At 39.5% G+C, this 18,023-nt stretch overlaps 2 protein-coding genes across 5 annotated transcripts in view; one reads left to right on the top strand and one right to left on the bottom strand.

The window, feature by feature from the left end:
• SUPT3H (SPT3 homolog, SAGA and STAGA complex component) overlaps positions 1–15,438 on the bottom strand; it is a 255,145-nt gene extending 239,707 nt beyond the window's left edge. For 2 of the 3 annotated variants that reach the window (XM_082302713.1, XM_082302715.1), the window contains exons 1-2: positions 15,347–15,438; positions 4,849–4,943 (exon numbers count right to left, since the gene is read on the bottom strand). In XM_082302713.1, coding sequence (XP_082158839.1) covers positions 4,849–4,943 — 95 coding nt within the window. In that variant the 5' untranslated portion in view covers positions 15,347–15,438. Of the gene's footprint in view, positions 1–4,848; positions 4,944–15,196 lie in introns of all 3 variants that reach the window. The other variant, XM_082302714.1, reaches the window with a different exon arrangement.
• RUNX2 (RUNX family transcription factor 2) overlaps positions 1–18,023 on the top strand; it is a gene marked incomplete at both ends in the record, with an annotated part of 215,221 nt that overhangs the window by 24,269 nt on the left and 172,929 nt on the right. The window lies entirely within an intron of this gene.

Raw genomic sequence — 18,023 nt, 5'->3', positions numbered from 1 at the left:
CTGAACCTGGAATGAGGTGAAACCTCATGAGGAACCTGGCAGGAGGGAAATGGCAGTCCCCATATTTCTATCTGCCTCACAGGATGAGTCAAGCTGACACATTTAGGTGTACTGGAAAAATAAAATAATAAATCCACAAAATAATCAAGGACACAGTTTAACAAATGCAAACTGGACTTAGCAGCAACAAAACCCATTGTCACAAAGAGAGAGAAAAAAACCATTTGTGTTTTGAAGACTAGAATAACAAAATTCAATGTTTATCAAAAACCAAGTAGCCAGCTGACCCTAACAGCTAGCAAGAATGGCAAAGATTTTGTACAATACCTAGAAATCAGAGAGAGAATGTATTTTAGAAGTTATCTTAAGTCATAATGAAACTCTTTAGGTAAAATGTTCAACATTAAATTATGTCCTGTAAACAGCACGAAATGCATAGTGTGTACTTTTTTTAGTTAGCATGTATTGTGAGTGACTCAAAAGTATTTGGGGGATACTTATAAGGACATTCACAACTGGATTAACACACAAACACAAGCCAGTCTAGCAAAGCACAGCTCCTGAATCACAGGATTTCTTTACTGCTACATGAAGTGGGCATTTCTTCAGCACTGAGCAACAAGTTCCCTGAACACTCTGATAAGAAAACTATTTTACCATACATAAGCAATGTTGTTATCAAACAGAATTTTCATTTCTGGATATGAAAATAAATTTGGCATCAAATACTAGAAGAAATCAGTGAGATCTTCCAAGGATTATGGGGTGAACAAATTGTAATCCAAGTCACGTCAGCAGAGGTTATCCAACGGGACAACAGATCAGTTCAGAGACCACGCTTCCTGTGTTATTTCATTTCACATTCAAAAATTTAGAAAGATATTCCTAAAGATGTTGTCATCTCAGAATGGATGAGAAATCCTAAATAAGCAGAACCCCAAAAGATAATTTATTTGATTGACAAGTGCGCAAGGATGCAACAGGCAATAAAGAGTAGATTTTATAGCTCATGCTATATATAGCGGGAAAAAAAATATATCATGCAGTGTTGGCAAGCCTGAAATAAAAATATGTTCATTCTAGATACTTCTTGAGTGACTAGAGGTCTAGAACCACTCTTTACTACCCAGTCTGAAATGAACAATATTATTGACAACATTACAAAACCATTCAAATGTTTAATAACAGGGATCATGTAAATATCCCAAGAGTCAGGGAGACAAGTTCAAAGAGTTTTAATGAAATAAAGGTTTAAGAACTGGCTCCAGTTCTTACCAAGTTTCTCCCATAATTTGCTAAATGCTAAAAAAGGAAAAAATACATTAAAAATAATATATTCATAAACAAAAAGGGAATGTGAAGAATTTATAGTACCTCTATTACACACTAACACAACACTGAAGTGTATCAGAGGTGAGTGTAAGCTACAAGCTGGAAGAAGTTGAGTAAGAATTGCATTTGAAATACCTGGACACATTTTCAACATCTGAAAAGACACAGCCAATTAGGAGCAGTATTAAATTTGATATCATAGCAATGGATATTATTGTTTTAATACTAACTACTGTAAATACAGTAGATAACCAGAAAGACTTAACTAAACGCAATTAAAACATAGTTTTCTTTACTACTTCCACCATTAAAACCTTATAGTCTTGTACCATCAAATTTTGATTTTTGGTATGAAGCTTACCACAAGAACTAATTAAGGAACTTCAGATCACAGTAATTAGTATTTTCGTAAATAGCTAAAATAGCTTTGAGAAGTCAAGACATTTTACTGAGCAGGGGATAAAAACCTCCCTCTATAGCTGCAAATTGCTCAGCATAAGTCTTTAGACTGTCAGGGTCTCCAGGAATTCACTCTGTAAGTAGTGCTTATATTAGAAAATAGATGATCTCTACCAAACTATGAATTTTAATGGCTATGGTAAAATCAGCGTGGTTGTGAATCTACTGGGCAGAACTGTAATTTAGAGTGCAGCCCATGAGCAGTTAGTTTGGAAACAGGTTGTAGATCAGCCAAACAAAATTAAGTAAAACAAACCTCAGCAAAATGCACTAGATGTGCTGGAAACTCTTTTTTAAATTATTAACACCTACTCCTGTACAATCCATGGTACCATAATAAAAAATCCAAATACAAATAAAGGATGCAGAAACCAAAGCAAGCTCCATATAGCACTTTGCTCTTCTAAAGTAGTATAAGATAAATATAATTTAATTCCAAGGTCTTAACAATTAAAAGCTAAATATAACCATGCAAAAGGTAGTGCACTGCAAATTGACTTGTGTTTGGGAGATCTGTGACAATCTGATTAAGAAGCATTCGTCTTAAGGTAATCAGCACATGCACTATCACCAATTACACAGTACTATGTAGGCAACATACAAACCAGATTCTTTTCTCAACAAACACAAAAATTTCTTCAAATCCAAGGACATATCTTAAATATTCTTAATGGAAAAGCAGAATCATTTCATTAGTAAAATATCAATGTATACAATGAAAGTCTTGTACACATCTTAGGACAGCTCTTTTTGCAGTACTTTATGATTTCAAGACTCCTATACATTTCTTGCCTTCTCAAATAAATCAGAAAAACCCTTCTGTACTTATCTTAAAAACACAATTCTACAACAGGATTCAGCTTATTCCCTTAAAATGTCGTGGTTCAAAAACAGGCGTAACGTATGTAACAGATGTAGCATATGAATAACCTCCTCACCTTAAATGTGATTACTCACAAGCTTAATGTTACATGTAAATTTAAGCATTCCATGGAATCAAACACTGGCTCAACACTTCTGTGCTGCAAATTATACCACCTTCAGACCATGAGATATTCTTATCCAGAGACTTCCAGATCTTGCCACTGGTTTACAACAGGATTTGATATTCTACTCCAAAAATACAGATTCTGTCTCTTCCTTCTGCCTTCTAAATCCCTAAAATCCATCCATACAAACTACCACATGACATTCTGGATTAGCACTTAATGTCTCTATATGACTTATTTCTCTCGAGTTCATAGTCTTGCTGCACACATTTTGTTGAGAAAGGCAGGGCAAGTTGAAGTTATTCTTCACATTACTCCATGAAATCCATAGCAAATAGGCTTCTCCACAATACCAAACCATGCAGAGATAGCCTCTATTTTCTTTTCTTTAAGAAGACGTTACCTTTTTTGCACTGTATTGCTCCAATCTTTGCTATTTCCCAGGATCTTAAGATGTCAGCAGGATTTTGTTATAAATCGCCTAAACAGGAGAATCTGTAACTTCCTAAATCACATCGTTTATAAAAAACGTCAGCTTCTGTCAAAGCACAGAAAGTTCTTTTAAAGGCATAACTTCATTTTATGGCCCAAGCCAAAGGAAACAGTTGTCCTTTTTTCTGCATGGTTCATCCCTGGCACTCTATCATTTTCAAGAGTCTCCTTTTTTTTCTGTCCCAGCAAACAATAAAAATTTAAGTTTTAATGTGCTCATTGCAGTCCAGGAATTTCCTCAGTTCCTACCAGTTTAATGAAGCTGTGAAATATGTTACTCTGGAGCACAGATGATCTGTTTGCACAGCTTTCAAAGGATAACTGCACCAGTTCTGAAGCAAAAGGAAAATGTCTATTCCTTCCATTTGTATGGCCAACAATAACTTCTACATTCTGACAGAATCGTGTGTACACTGGCGGGGAAGGGGAGTTTCAAAACACTTTATCAGGAAGTCCACAATCCAATAAAATGCAGGCGCCCCAGATACTGATCCAAACTGATGCGCAGGATTTGACTCTGAAGTTCAGGGCTGCTGTTTCGTTTTTTAAACATAGTTAAGAGTTATTTTTTTCAACCAAGAACAACAGTTGTATTTTTCAGCATAGATGACCTTAAGAGATGTGAACAATTAGCAAACAGAATTCTCTTGAAGGAGAAAGAGCAGTAATATTTTTCTATCCAAAGAGAACTCAATACAGTAGAACACTGGGCCTGTAACAATGTACTCATCAACATTAGAATATTCAATGCACAAGAAAAAACTCTATCTTATTTACATTATACTGAAAAATACTCCAGTGGAAGGTATCTCATGATCCACCTGACAACAAACTAGTGATCTCCTAAGGACATTTAACTGAAAACAAATTACATCTTTCACTTTTGCAAAGAGAACTCTTTGTAGAATTTAATGGAGACAAGTAACTCCTTATGTATCTACTGCCCATGTAGCAATTCAGGTGAGAAATTTTTAGAGAACAGTGAAGGTAAATCCACAACACATGACTAAAAGCAACACAGCTTTACTCTTACCACCAAATTACAAAATGATATAACAACACAGCTTGGAACTGGGTTTCTAAGAATCCCCTGTTCATTTAAAAGAATAAGTAACTTATTTTTTTAACAACTTTACTTCCTGTCTGTCAAAAAATTATTTACAAGCATTCCATATCATAATTTCATCAGCAATATTATGATCTCAGCAGTCTATCTCTCTGTATTAGCACTGAAGGATGTTAATAAAAAGTATTTATTTAAAAAGTATATATGGCAACTGGAAGCTTAGCTTTCTTTGATGAAGGGCTGAGAAACACAGGACTCTAAAGATTTCTAAAGTATATATTAAAAATATATTTCTTTACTCAGCAGTATTAGCTCTCAGTAGAAGATGTGGGTTTTATTTACTCAAATCATCTCTAAATGTTTTACAAATCAGAAGTAAAACACTAAACAGCTCCATTACTAGTACCTGCTCTTCTTTCCCCCATCACCCTTATTCACACATTCTAAGAAATCAGCTAAAAGATGCATACACAATGCAGATACTACCAGATATTTTGACTGATTACTCACATCATACTCTGCAATTCAGGTGTAAAGCTTGTTGATTTTCTTCCACTGCTTGAAGAGGGAACTGCTGACATCGGGCTGGCCACAGTGCTGCTCATCTGGGTAAACAAAGAAATAACAGCACTTTACAATACTTGTATTCCATTTCCAAGAGAGCACATGTATGCTTCACACTATGTATTTAAAAGGAAGAAAAGATATTTGGAGTAACATGGCAAGTAAAGATTCTGCATGCAAAAAAGAAGCCTATGTGAGGCACTAGAAAACTTGAGTTGATGTTTACTGTAACCTAAGTATTGGAAACACACACTAATTCTAAAATACTATTTAGAAGTACCCTAAAAAGTACTAGTGGAAAAGCATTAAGATAAAAACACCACTATTCCGGAATAGATGGTATTCATAGACGCCAGAATCTCTGCTGTCCTATCATCCTCTTATATTCCTGCATATCCTAGCCACCAGTAAATCACATCTGCACCATCTCCAACAAAGCTAAGAGGAGTAAAAGAGATTCTTGGAAAGAGCCAGCTAAAACTTGATGAGCACAGAGATCAGAAACTTCCTTTATGAAAACACCCCCTTCACACACGCACTACTTAGATTCTTAAAACAAAAATGCATTAGAAAGAGTGAGACCTGACCACCATCATAATACTCATAGCACTGAAGGTACTGTCTTTATACGAAGTATTTTTCAGCTTTTCTATATAATTTTTTCATTCAAGAACTCCAAAGCAAACCCAGGACAATTTTACTCTTATTCTATGAAGTAATTAATAAATCTACATTTTCATCTTTAATAATATGCAAGTCAAATGGCTTTGAACTGTTTAATTTTAAGAAAATTAATTTCGTGAAGGACTGAATAAGCAAAATTTAATTATGGAAAACTCTATAAATATGTAAAAGGGAGTTTCATTTTTCCCTTCAAAAAATTAATAAAAAAACTGCATACTATGTAAGTCCCCCGATAAACAGGACATATTGCCGCTATATTTCTTAGTCTTCTAGTTTGTTGCACAGTAGTAACAACTGAGTTGTACTGCTCATTTCTTGCACCATTAGTAGTAGCAACAATAAAAGCTGTATGTCTATATATTTTGCTGTGCTATAAGAGATCCTTCCTTTCTCTACTTTAAAATTCAAAGGATAAGATTGTTTTCTAGAATAGAAATCTATGCCACCACTTCCCAGGGCACCCTGTTCCAGTGTTTGACCACCCTTTCTGTGAAGAAGCTTTTCCCAGTATCCAAAACCTCCCTTGGCACAACCTGAGGCTGTTTCCTCTTCTCCTATGGCTTTGTACACAAGAGAAGAGTCCGACCCCCACCTGGCTTTCTCCTCCAGTCAGGGAGTTGTAAAGAGTGACATTTTCCCCGGCAAGCCTCCTCTCCTCCAGGCTGAGCCCCCCCAGCTGCTCCTCACCAGACTTGAGCTCCAGACCCCTCCCCAGCTCCGTTCCCTTCTCTGGACACTCTCCAGCCCCTCAATGTCCTTCCTGGACTGAGGGGCCCAAAACTGAACACAGCACCCGAGGTGTGGCCCCAGCAGTGCCCAGCACAGGGGGAAAATCACTGCCCTGGTCCTGCTCGCCACACTGTTGCTGGTACAAGCCAGGTACCACTGGCCCTCTTGGCCACCTGGGCACAGCTGGCTCACATTCAGCTGCTGTTGACCAGCACCCCCAGGTCCTTTTCTACTGAGCAGCTTTTCAGCCACTCTGCCCCAGTCTGCAGCACTGCACGAGCTTATCGTGATTTAGGTACAGCACCCAGCACTTGAACGTGTTGAACCTCACACAACTGGCCTTGGTCAATTGATCCAGCCTGTCCAGATCCCTTTGTACAGCCTCCCTACCCCACCCAACTTGGTGTCATAAGTTTAATTTTTCTATTAATGCTTTCATGTAGATTATCAGACTTCAGTTCATCTTCAGGCAGATTCTAATTTAGTTCCCCATCCTGCAAGCACTTATGCACATGTGTAACTTGAATCACAAGTTTGCTCCCACTCAAGTCTGATTTTAATCACAGTTAGTTACACACAAGGCTAAAGTGTTGTCAGGATCCTGCCATAATCAGCAGTTACCAGAGTCATTTAAACTAAACACTCAAATTAGTGAGCTTAAAAAAGAAAAAACAAGTAAAAACCCTCTGTAACATAGAAAGGTGCCAGTATTTATAGGAAAGCTCTGTATATCCATGGGAGTTAAGAGGAAGCTGCCATGGTATCCACCTTAGCAGAAACAGCCTAAAGATTTAGAAATGTGTATGTATTTTGTTGTTCATCATTTGATTGGGACTAAGTATGCTTAATTTTAGTAGCTATAGATTCATATCCAATACCACAGTACCAATATTCCTAAATAGAGAATTAACACTGTATTCATTAAAAAGTAACATTCAAAGTTTTTTTTTTAATTTAGAGTTTTTTAAAACTAATTACATCACTTGAAGCATATAAGTATTTTCTTTGAACATCCATAACAGACAATGTGCTTTATCCATGAGGTTCTGTTCTGCTAATTTATGAAGCATTCTCCCAAAATTCCCAAAAACCATGGGGTCAGTTCCACAGTTGCCTCCTCACAGCATAAGACCTGTGATTTATGCATGTCCTATTCTAGAGCAAAACCTCCTTTAGGTTCCTGCCCTCCAAGGGGACAAGAACAGTTTAATTAAAAAAACTTGAAGGGCTGTACATCTCAGTGGTTTGAGAGCTGAAAGCTTATCAGCTACTGCTTCACTAAAAACTTGGGTCTTCCTATTGCAACCAAGTGATTTAACTTTCAAATCAAGCAGGTGTACAGCATTTTCTTGACATAAAAAACCAACAGCTTGTCAGGCTTCATCAGACCCTTAACAATAATTACTTCCACAGCCCACATTTTGTTTGATGGTCTAGATAATTAACTTCTTTACACATCAAAGTCCCATCCTCCGTATGTTCTATTTCCTTTCTTCCGGACATTAAAAAAAAAAAAAAAAAAAAAAAGATCATTCAAAAGCAGAAGCACTCTCAAATCAATTTTCTTCAATAAGTACAGCTATCATGGAACTGAAAAGCCTACAGTGATCTTCAATGGGTCGATATACTGTATTTGTTTTAGCTCCAAACTGAAATGCAGCTGTTTGCCATATTCTACAAAATGAATTCAGATGTTCAGATTAGGTCACAGATTATTTCAATGTGCTGCATTCTAATCACGAACTCTAGCAAGAAGATAACTTCTGATTAACACTATTTGGACTGGTAATTATGAGTTCTTACCCAAGTAGGTCCAGTTTTTATAAATTCTCTTCTCATCAGTAAAACATTGCAATCAAATGTATAGTAAAAAACACACATTAAAAGGTATATATTATCACATATAAATGTTTAAAAGCACCTACTGTAATCTCTATGTCTTTTACATTGAAGAGTCATAACAGAAAACACTTGTGCCATATGAATCAGCAGAACAAAAGTTATCAGTTGAGGGAAACAAATTTTAAGTCACTTTTCATCAAGTTTAGGTCCATCTCTCTCACCACAGTAATATACCTGGGCAGATTTCTGTTTCATAACCCATAACCCTCCTTCATATCCATATCCATTCTGAAATTACCAAGCAATATTAACTTACACTGACTTTTCTAAAAATCAGTAAGTGATCTGTATAACCCACGTATTTATTCAAGATCCAGCTGAGAGACATAAAAATTAGAATTCCACTGCCCCTAAAACTTGAATTTGATAGAAGGGTTATACACTTAGGCAATATCCCATACTATATTTAAATACAAATATAGATATATTAAATCATATCACAGAATGGTTTGTCTTAGAGGGTATCTTAAAACTCATCTCAGTCCAATCCCCTGCCAGGTGCAGGGACACTTTCCATCAGACCAGCTTGCTGAGGGCCCCATCCAAGCTGGCCATGAACACTTCCAGGGGTAGGGCTGACACAGCTCCTCTGTTCCAGTGCCTCACCACCCTCACAGCAAAGAACTTCTCTTTATCTAATCTAAATCTCCCTGCTTTCAGCTTAAAGCCATTCCCCCTAGTCCCATCACTGCACACCCTCTCCAGCTCTCTTGGAGCCCCTCTAGGTACTGGAAGGTGCTGTGAGGTCTCCCCTTCTCCAGGCTGAATAACAGAGACTCAGTCAAGGCTTTTGAAATACTACTCAGATACTTTCACCAATCCCCACTGCTGAAATGTCATACGAAGACCTAGGAGAAAGATGCATCCAAACAGCCACTACAGAACAGTCCTCTAACAGACTGCCTGACAGCTGATCTAAACTCACTCAGGAAGAGCAAATGTTAATAGTAATACAATTTTCACTTCACCAAAAGTAAAAAAGATACATAAGTCTACACTGGGTTAGTTTAAAACAAAAGTGGATTCACAGAGATTTTATCTGATGTCTCTGTTATATGCTAAAGAAGGTGCAGGATTACCAAAAAATGGCAGTGTCCCTGCAAAACCTTTTACACTTAACACAGAGAAGTTACCATTACAATGATTTAATTCATCAAGCATATATCTAACATGGTTATCACATCAATCTTTTCATAAATACATTTTGCATATAACCTGAAACCATGCAAAATTTTAAAGACTGACAAATTTTCATTTATATAAACTCAAACAAAACAGGATGAAAAGAAAAGCCAATATAACTATGAATTAACACAAAATTAAAATTAATCCTTTTGTTTTCACACCCTCTGTTTCAGAGTAATTAGATTAACTAGTCTGTTACCACTGAGTATTTCATGGCCTCACCAGTGACAAGAGGGTATATGATAAGTCTTTTAGGACTGGAGATGTAAGAACTTAATTAACTACAGGAAATAACATATTTTTGTTACTGAACTTCTTTTAAAAAACAAAAACACACCCATAACCCTGCTGAACACATGCAAGACTGGCTTTCTGAGTGTATGCTCAAAACTATGAAAAATAAGAGAAAGTTAAAAAAAACCCCAATATTCCATAACCAAATGCAAGAGTACATATATTGTTTTGCTTATCACCCACTCTACCAGTAGCACACAATAACTGAAAATTAAAACACTAAGTGTGAAGTCCTTAAGTACTCTTGAGCTGTTCAAGCAGGCTGGAACTAGAAACACTCTAAAGGGTCTCAGATAAGCACAGTGCATGCGTGATCTAGGATTTATAACAAAATAATGACTGATAGTATAAAATGAAATTACTTTATCATCCTCTAACCTGTTCAGGTCAAAAACTATCAGCTTTTTGGGCCACAATTAAGAAATGTTTTTGTTTACAGGAAATAGGATGAATAACTTCCATATTCTCTAAGCACAGCATCTTAAAAAGCCAAGCAGACAAAGCAAAGGCACAAACTTTCAGGGAACAGTCAGACCAAATACAGGACTAGAAGCAATCTGTGAGCAGGCAGTGACACATCTGCACTGGGTCTGCACACAAGAATATTGTTCAAAGCTCAGGCTGCCATCTCAGCTTTCTTTCATTTTTAATTAATTAACAAAGTATCACAAATACTTCGCAGAATGCAGGCACTGTTCATTCTAAGAATAACACATTACATCTGCTGCTGCTTCCATTTATTACTTGATAGACCAGATTCTTAGGATAGTTTTATTTTAAACTGAATACCAGAAAGAAAAATTCATCTTATAGCTGTCAATGCACAGCCCAGCTTTCACCACCCACACAATAAGCATCTCATCTTTAACCATGACACTCTCTTGGAACAGAACATGCTTGGAAAGCCCACACGAATACAAGGAATACAACTGAACATCATTTCCCCCTGTCCGTTTAAAAGGCAATTCAGTCATTCATTCCCATGTAGAAGTTAGAGAAGAAACATGCATGGCATAACAGGTAAAACAAATTTTCTAATACATATAGGTGTAGATTTTCATCCAAAGAATAAGATGCATCCTAATGATTTTATCTTTAGAACTGTCCTGTTCAACATCCCGGAAGATAAAATAATCCTTCACGTTCATTTCTGCATCTCAGAGTATCTTTGTGCATTACTTTTACTGAAGACCTTACATGAAAGCAGTAAACAAGCACAACTCTCTCAATGACTTAGCAAGGAAAGAAAAGTCACTAAAGCAACCTCAGACTAAAACAAAACCTTCTGACTCCACTGTGTACTCGAAATGACTCTGCATGTCCTCATACTTGAAGCTATTATTTGTCCATTCCCAAGTTAGACATGACAGTTACTTTAAGCCTCTTCTGAACCAGACCAATACTCCAGAATGGTCTGGACTACTGAAAGAATACTAATATACAGATGTGACTGTTTTATCTGAGACTGGAAAATATAGAGAATAATTTTACACAAGAGCTCTACCTCCCCATCTGGAGGTGTTCACAAACACTTGTCAGAGTTTCCAACTCCAGTCTAATCAGAGCTCTGTCCTTCCCTAACCCCAGCCTTTGTTTTTAATATGGAAGCAGGCAAAATGAATCTAATATATACACCCTCCTCCCTCTGGACTGAATGCACACACTCTTTTGCAGAGCTTTGTGCCACAGTGGCCATTAACAGCACTGCAAATTAAGCACAAATTATTTTTTCCTTCCTTCCTAAAAATACTTTAAGAAAACAGTGTAAAGACCAAACAACCCAAAACTAACAGAAAAGTTTCCACAGCTTTCAGAATCTGACTCTGAATTTATTTCAACTAGCAATTGTTTTTTCTTAATACATTAGTATTACAAACCTTCCACACCAATTATTTAATAATTATATAGAGATGCAAGTCCATGGCCATGACCTTCCTGTGGGAACCACTGACAATTTTCAGTGAAGAAAACACAAGGTGTGCTCACAGGTCTGGTGATTAAAAAAAGAAAAAAGCTTCCAAGTCATCAGGAACTTGCATGCTTGATTCCAGCATGCAAGGATGAACAGGCCCAAAATTGTGACTTGCTCAGTATTTTGCTTTTTCTGATGAGTAAAGCATTCCTGTATTAATATGCAGAGGTCAGGTTAGCTCTGTCAATATATTTTACTGCTCACTGGCCAGCAAGCAACTCCATTAGTGAGTATGGGTCCCAGTTTGCCTTTAGTTCTATTTAAAGTAAATTAAAATTTAAGGGTTTACTAACAGAAACACAGATTTTCTGTGAAGCATAACCAAGTTATCGTTAGCTTTAAACTGTATTTTCCTTGCATTTCTGTCTCTAAACCTTCACCTGCCTTCGTCTCCTTTCAAAATGGCATCTTTCCCAACCTATCACACTGATTACATCAACCCTTCTCCTCTCATATCACCCTGAGCTGTGTTTGATTCACTATTTGAAATACAATTAAAATCATTTCATAATATAGTTACACCCTGACCTTAATTGAATATTCTGGCATATCAGGAATACCATCAAGTTATGGCATCAACATATGTATCTAAAATTCCTCATCAAAAATGAGTGGCCAAATACATAGCTAAGATTATAAAAAAATTCTCCAATTCTTGTTGTGGGGCTGTTACTCTTTCAGAAATCAGTGCTTGCCACCATAAGTACAAATTCTCTGGAGGAGAAAATGTCTACTTCTATTGTTGTTCATCTACGCAACACCCTAATACATGGAAAACTACAGCAAAAACAGCCATGGCCTTAATATAAGGTAGAAGCATGAATATTAGCTATTTAGAAGTAGGTCTAACAGTATATCAGTAACATTCAGATCTTTTCAGAGATCTCATAGTCACAGATTATATCCAGTAAGTTCCTGCTAAAATGCATTCTTGTTTACGCAAAAATACGCATTTCTCCCAGGTATACCTCAGTACTGGGCTTAACTCTTGCCAGCATCTCTCAGGCAAATCAGAACAATTATCAGTAGAGATCGTCAGTGCTAAGTGCTTTTAAAAATCATATGCTTGAGTGGCATTTCAAGTAAACAAGCCTACATTTCAGCAAAGTCTATTGGAAATCACCTCTTCCAAACAAACTCTTGGCCTCTTTTTTCCATTACTGCTACTTCTGTGATGGTTTAAGGAGCTGGGTGAACTAGAAACTTTGCAGCTGACTCTGCAAAAGTCTGATTGCAATCAAACACAATACTTCAAACACATGCAAAATACAGGGGTAAAGAAAAGACAAAGACTATTTATAAATAGAACTTTCACCTGTGATAGCTTGCAAAAGAACAGTTACTAAGATTACTTAAAATTAATGATGACTCCAGGTAGCACTACAAATGCCAAGTATCTGAAACACAGACTGCAGATCAATTCAATACCATTTTCAGTACCTCTGACAGGCAGGCTTTTTGATCAGCTCCAGATAAGCTTGTAACTGAGTCACCACTGCCTGGCTCCATGAGAACATAGGCCTACCTAATTTCCTTTTCTTTACATGCCTGTGTATCTACACATTTGGCTATTTCACAATTGCAACAAGAGCATTAACTCAATTTGTTTCTATGGTATAATTACACTGCCTGGGTTTGGCCTCATGCCTTAGAACACCCTTGCAGTGATGACCTAGAAAGACACTGTCTAGCTGGTCTCACTGCTGGAGGGCATCACATCAGAAGAGCAGTAACAACGTGAACAATGTTCACTGTTGTTCTACACTGTTACATGTAGGCAATTCTTAAAACACTTGTAGCTTGCTAAATTACAGCTTGCTTATGCTGACAAGTTACTAATTGACTAATCAACTCTGAAACAGCTCCATCCTGTGCTACCCAGAACTGTGCCTAGGAGAGTAATTCTGCTGGTTATGACAGAGGCACTAAAGGCTACAGAATCCTGTGAAACCTTAAGTAATGTCTTCAAATCCATTGATTCAAAAATCACAAGTTAAATGTCACTAAATGATTTCTTGTTTACTTCTCAGAGACACAACTTTTAGTTTTTCCTCCTGCTGTTTTAGTATATTAGCGTTAAGACCTCAAACTTTTCTTCAGAATCATCACAGCTAAGAAGCTCTGTATCCAACTTTTTCAAACTTTCACAAGCACAGATAGGGCTTTCAAAAAAACATAAATTTATCCTGTTACAGTTGGAAAAGCTACTTTTACCATCAACATTCCCTCCTACACAGCAACAATACACAGGATAGAAAGGCACGAAAATAAAAAAAAATGTGATTTGTATATTAGTAACATGCAAATAGGAGCCTGTGTAAAGTCCACCAAAGTTAACAAAAGGACTGACACTGCTTTCCATACCACTTGGATCTGGCCAACAGTGAAGAAAGATACGCAAAAAGGGAGAGAGGGTGGGTGCATCCTGCCAAGTAAGTACTGCTGCCTTAAGCCAAAGGGAAAGCGAGGCCTGTACCAAGAAAGAGAATGATGTGGGAGTTACATCAAAGACTTCAAAAGAAAATTTTAGCGTAACACCAACACGGCTGTAAACCTTGAAACACATTCACTTGTAGGAAATCAAATGTCTCACAATAAATCATTAACGCTAATACCATACAGCAAACCTGCATTGTCTGCAACATCAGGTTCCTGCTCCCATTTCACAAACACAGCAATATATATTTTGCATGTATACGTGCTTTGCAGTCATTGACTGCAAAACATCCATTTGTGTAATTTCTAGGAACTTAGAAGCAGTCGATCTGTACACAGGAAGTATAAAAATATTCTAAGTGGAAAAATCACTGACAGCTAACACAGAGAAACATTATCCTGGACTGTCAGTCCTTGGCTTTTAGCATTTACTAGAAATTTCTGTAAGGATTAATACTTTCTATAAGGAACACTATAGACCTTATGTGAACATTCTGGCATATCAGGAATTAACATCAACTTAGGGTATCGATGTACGTATCTAAAATTTCTCATCAAGGAAGAGCAGCCAAATGCAGAGGATTCCAGCTAGGGAATATCATAGGATTCCAGTTAGGGAATCACCACACCTGTTCGGGCAGAATAAATTAAATCCCTTTCCTCCAGAGGAAATTTACAAACTAGTCACATTTCACAACATCAGAGTGACACGAAGAAATTAACAACACCCAGCAGTTCACAGTGTACTGCAGACCAAAGCGTGGACGCTGTCACATAATTTTAAAGAATATTTCCAAAAAATTAAAGACTTTAAAAAAAAAAAAAAAAAGGAAGAAGAAATCCTAGGAACACCGTCTAGATTAGTTGCGAGACGACAAAACGAACAGGGCAGGGTCCAATGTAACACTGAAGGCCACCAGCAAACCCCGCGCCCCCGGACCCCCCCGCGTCCCCGCCCCGCAGGTACCGCGGGCAGGAGCCGCCCCGTTAACGCTCCTGAAGGCCCCAACAACGAGCAGCCTCAGTAAGTTAATTAATAGCAACACACTCTCTAATTGCGTGCCCTCTCTGGTGACTCACTCAAAGGCTCACCCCTGGGGATGGATGGATGGATGAGGAGGAGGAGGCTGAGATGTGCAGGGGAGGAAGGATGGAAGGAGGGTGGGAGCAGCTTGTGGTGCCCGGTCCCCCCACCCCGTGTGCGGACAGCCGAGAGGGAAAAGCGAGGGGCAGGCACTGAACCTCGGTCCTTCCCCTCCACGCGCTGCCTGGACCGAGGCGAGAAACGAGGGGGACGGAAAAGCAGCGGCAGCTTCGCGCTGTTTCCCCCACCCGCCACCGCCGCCACGGCCGCTGAGGGAGGGGGGGTAAAATGGCGCCGCCCGCGCCGGGGAGGAGCCGGTTCCGCCACAGCGGCCGCCCCGCAGATGGAGGCGGGGGAGGCGGCACCTCCCAGGGCGCGGGGCGGAGCCGGGGCGAGGCGGAGCTGCCGCCGCTTCTCCCGCCTCCCGCCTCCCGCCTCCCGCCTCCCGCCTCCCGCCTCCCGCCTCCCGCCTCCCGCCTCCCGCCGCCGCCGCGCCCCTCGGCTCGCCGCTCGCAGAATCGCCAGGGGTTAATGAATGTGAATATCTCAAAGGCGGTTGCCAGGAGGATGGTGCCAGGTTCTTTACACTGGTGCCCAGCGACAGGACGAGGAGCAGTGGCCATGAAATGAAACACAATAAGCTCCACCTAGACATGAGGAAGAACTTCTTTACGTTGAGGGTGGCGGAGCACTGGAGCAGGCTGCCCAGGGATTTTGTAGATTGTCCCTATCTGGAGACATTCCAAACCCACCTGGACGCGTCCCTGTGTCACCTGCTCCAGGTGATCCTGCCTTGGCAGAGGGGTTGGACTGGATGGTCTCCAAAGGTCCCTTCTAACCCTAACAGTTCTGGGATTCTGTGAACCACACAATCAATTAGGTTGGAAAAGACCTCTGATACTGTCGAGTCCAACCTATGTCCAGTCACCACCTTGTCAGCCAGACCGTGTCCCTCAATGCCACATCCAGTCTTAAATACCTCCAGGGATGGTGTTGAAGGTGCTGCCTGATGGACCATCGCCACCTTTTCCTTCCCCCTCAGTGCCAGGCGTTGCTGAAGGGCAGCAAGAAGGGGCCCCAGGGCATCTATGAGTCCAAAAAGCCAGGGGATTTTGGGGAGTGACAGCTGCATCCCCTGGCAGCAGGGAGGTATGGGTGTACACAGGTGTCTGGCCTCAGTACAGGTGCCAGCACTCCCTCATCTCTGCAGCCACAGCCTTGTACAGGTGTTCAAAACCAACACAGTGCAAGCAACAGCAACCTGTGTGTTTACCCTTGGAAATACCGGTGGATCCTTACTACAGCAGTATCCAGTTGTACTACTTCAAACATGACTGATGCCAGGGAGGTTTAGGCTGGACATTAGGAAGCATCTCGTTACTGAGAGGGTGGTCAGACACTGAAACAGGCTTATGGAGAGGTGGTTGATGCTCTGCCTCTCTCAGTGTATAAGAGGCATTGGGGCAATGTCATTATGCTTTAACTTAGTCATGCTTTAACTTTGGGTCAGCCCTGACATGGTCAGGCAGTTGGACTGGATGATTGTTGTAGGCCTCTTTCAGCTGAAATATTCTGTTCTTTGCTGTGCTGATTCAGTGCACTGGCATGGTTACATACCCATGTTTTCCTCTGATTCCTGTCAATGGTGGCTTTCCTCTTCCTAAATCCTGCCAACTCGTCAGGTTGATGGGGAAGGACATGAGTAGGCAAGTCATTGGAGCATTAACCCACCTTTCCTTTCTTTTAATGCTTCCTTTCTCCTTTCAATCTTTTCTTCCTTGGACACCTCCTAACAGTAGTTTTCTGTGAGTTTAGTTTGGTCGTTCTGCTCATCACATGCAGATTTGTTAGGAGACAGGCTGATGTGTGCCATGCTATAAAGTGGAACTAATAAATGGGACCAACCAATGGTAAATGGAGTAACAATTAGTGCTTTGAAAAAAATCTTACTTTTCTCAAAAGTTTGTGGGGTGTATAACTTCAAAAGTTATGCTCTTTTACTTTGCCCTCCTTAGTCCCTTTTTAATTCAAATTCCTGCCTACACACCAAGCAGGATTCGTATCATTTTACAAGGATTCATTCTAAGAAACTGACAGCTTAGAGACTTTGTAATTTTATGTAAATCTCTGCATTTTACTTCTTTGGGGGTCTGGATAAGAAAAGGAGGAAGAAGAAAGCTCTGGCAACCACTGCAATAATCTTAACACTCTAGGGGCCATCTGAATTCCAGTTTATTAGAAAGTCATCTTATTTTCTTTTTCCCGCAGCTGACTTCTGCTACCCTTACTTTTTTTTTTTTTTTTGGCTACCACTCACTCCCCGTCCTTCTTGCTACTTCATATAAACACTCTGTCAGTCCCTTCTGCATTGCTTCCTCCCTGTTCCCACCTCCCACATCAGCCTCAGAAAGACGAGGTGATTCTATGACTCGCTGACGAGTGCTGCCAGCCCTTCTCCCTTCTGCTGCTGCTGCTTATGATTATGAAAGTAAAGCTGATACCAGCCCAAGCACTGACAGCAACAGGGCAAAACACCAAGATATTATCCTGGAGAATGAGAGGCCTCATGCTGCTGATTCTTGCCTGCACAGCAAAGTCTTAAGTCATTGCTGCGAGGAGGATGGCCTGAACTGTTGCTTCCTGTTACCCATTTTAAAATATCTGGGCAACCCCAGTCAAAGCAGGATTATCAATAAGCATTTTCCTGGCCAAAAGAAGAATCAAAACATTCCGTCAAGTTATGAAAGGTACTGCAGAACAACTCAAGGCGCGTCAAGTTTTTAGCCAAATTCTGTGATTTGTCAAAACCTTACATTAAACTGAGGGAGGCAAGGC

Source organism: Coloeus monedula, assembly GCF_965178545.1.
Source record: "Coloeus monedula genome assembly, chromosome: 2".
Lineage (NCBI taxonomy): Eukaryota > Metazoa > Chordata > Aves > Passeriformes > Corvidae > Coloeus > Coloeus monedula.
Note: the sequence above shows the minus strand (reverse complement) of the source record. Positions and strands in the feature narration are given on the sequence as shown.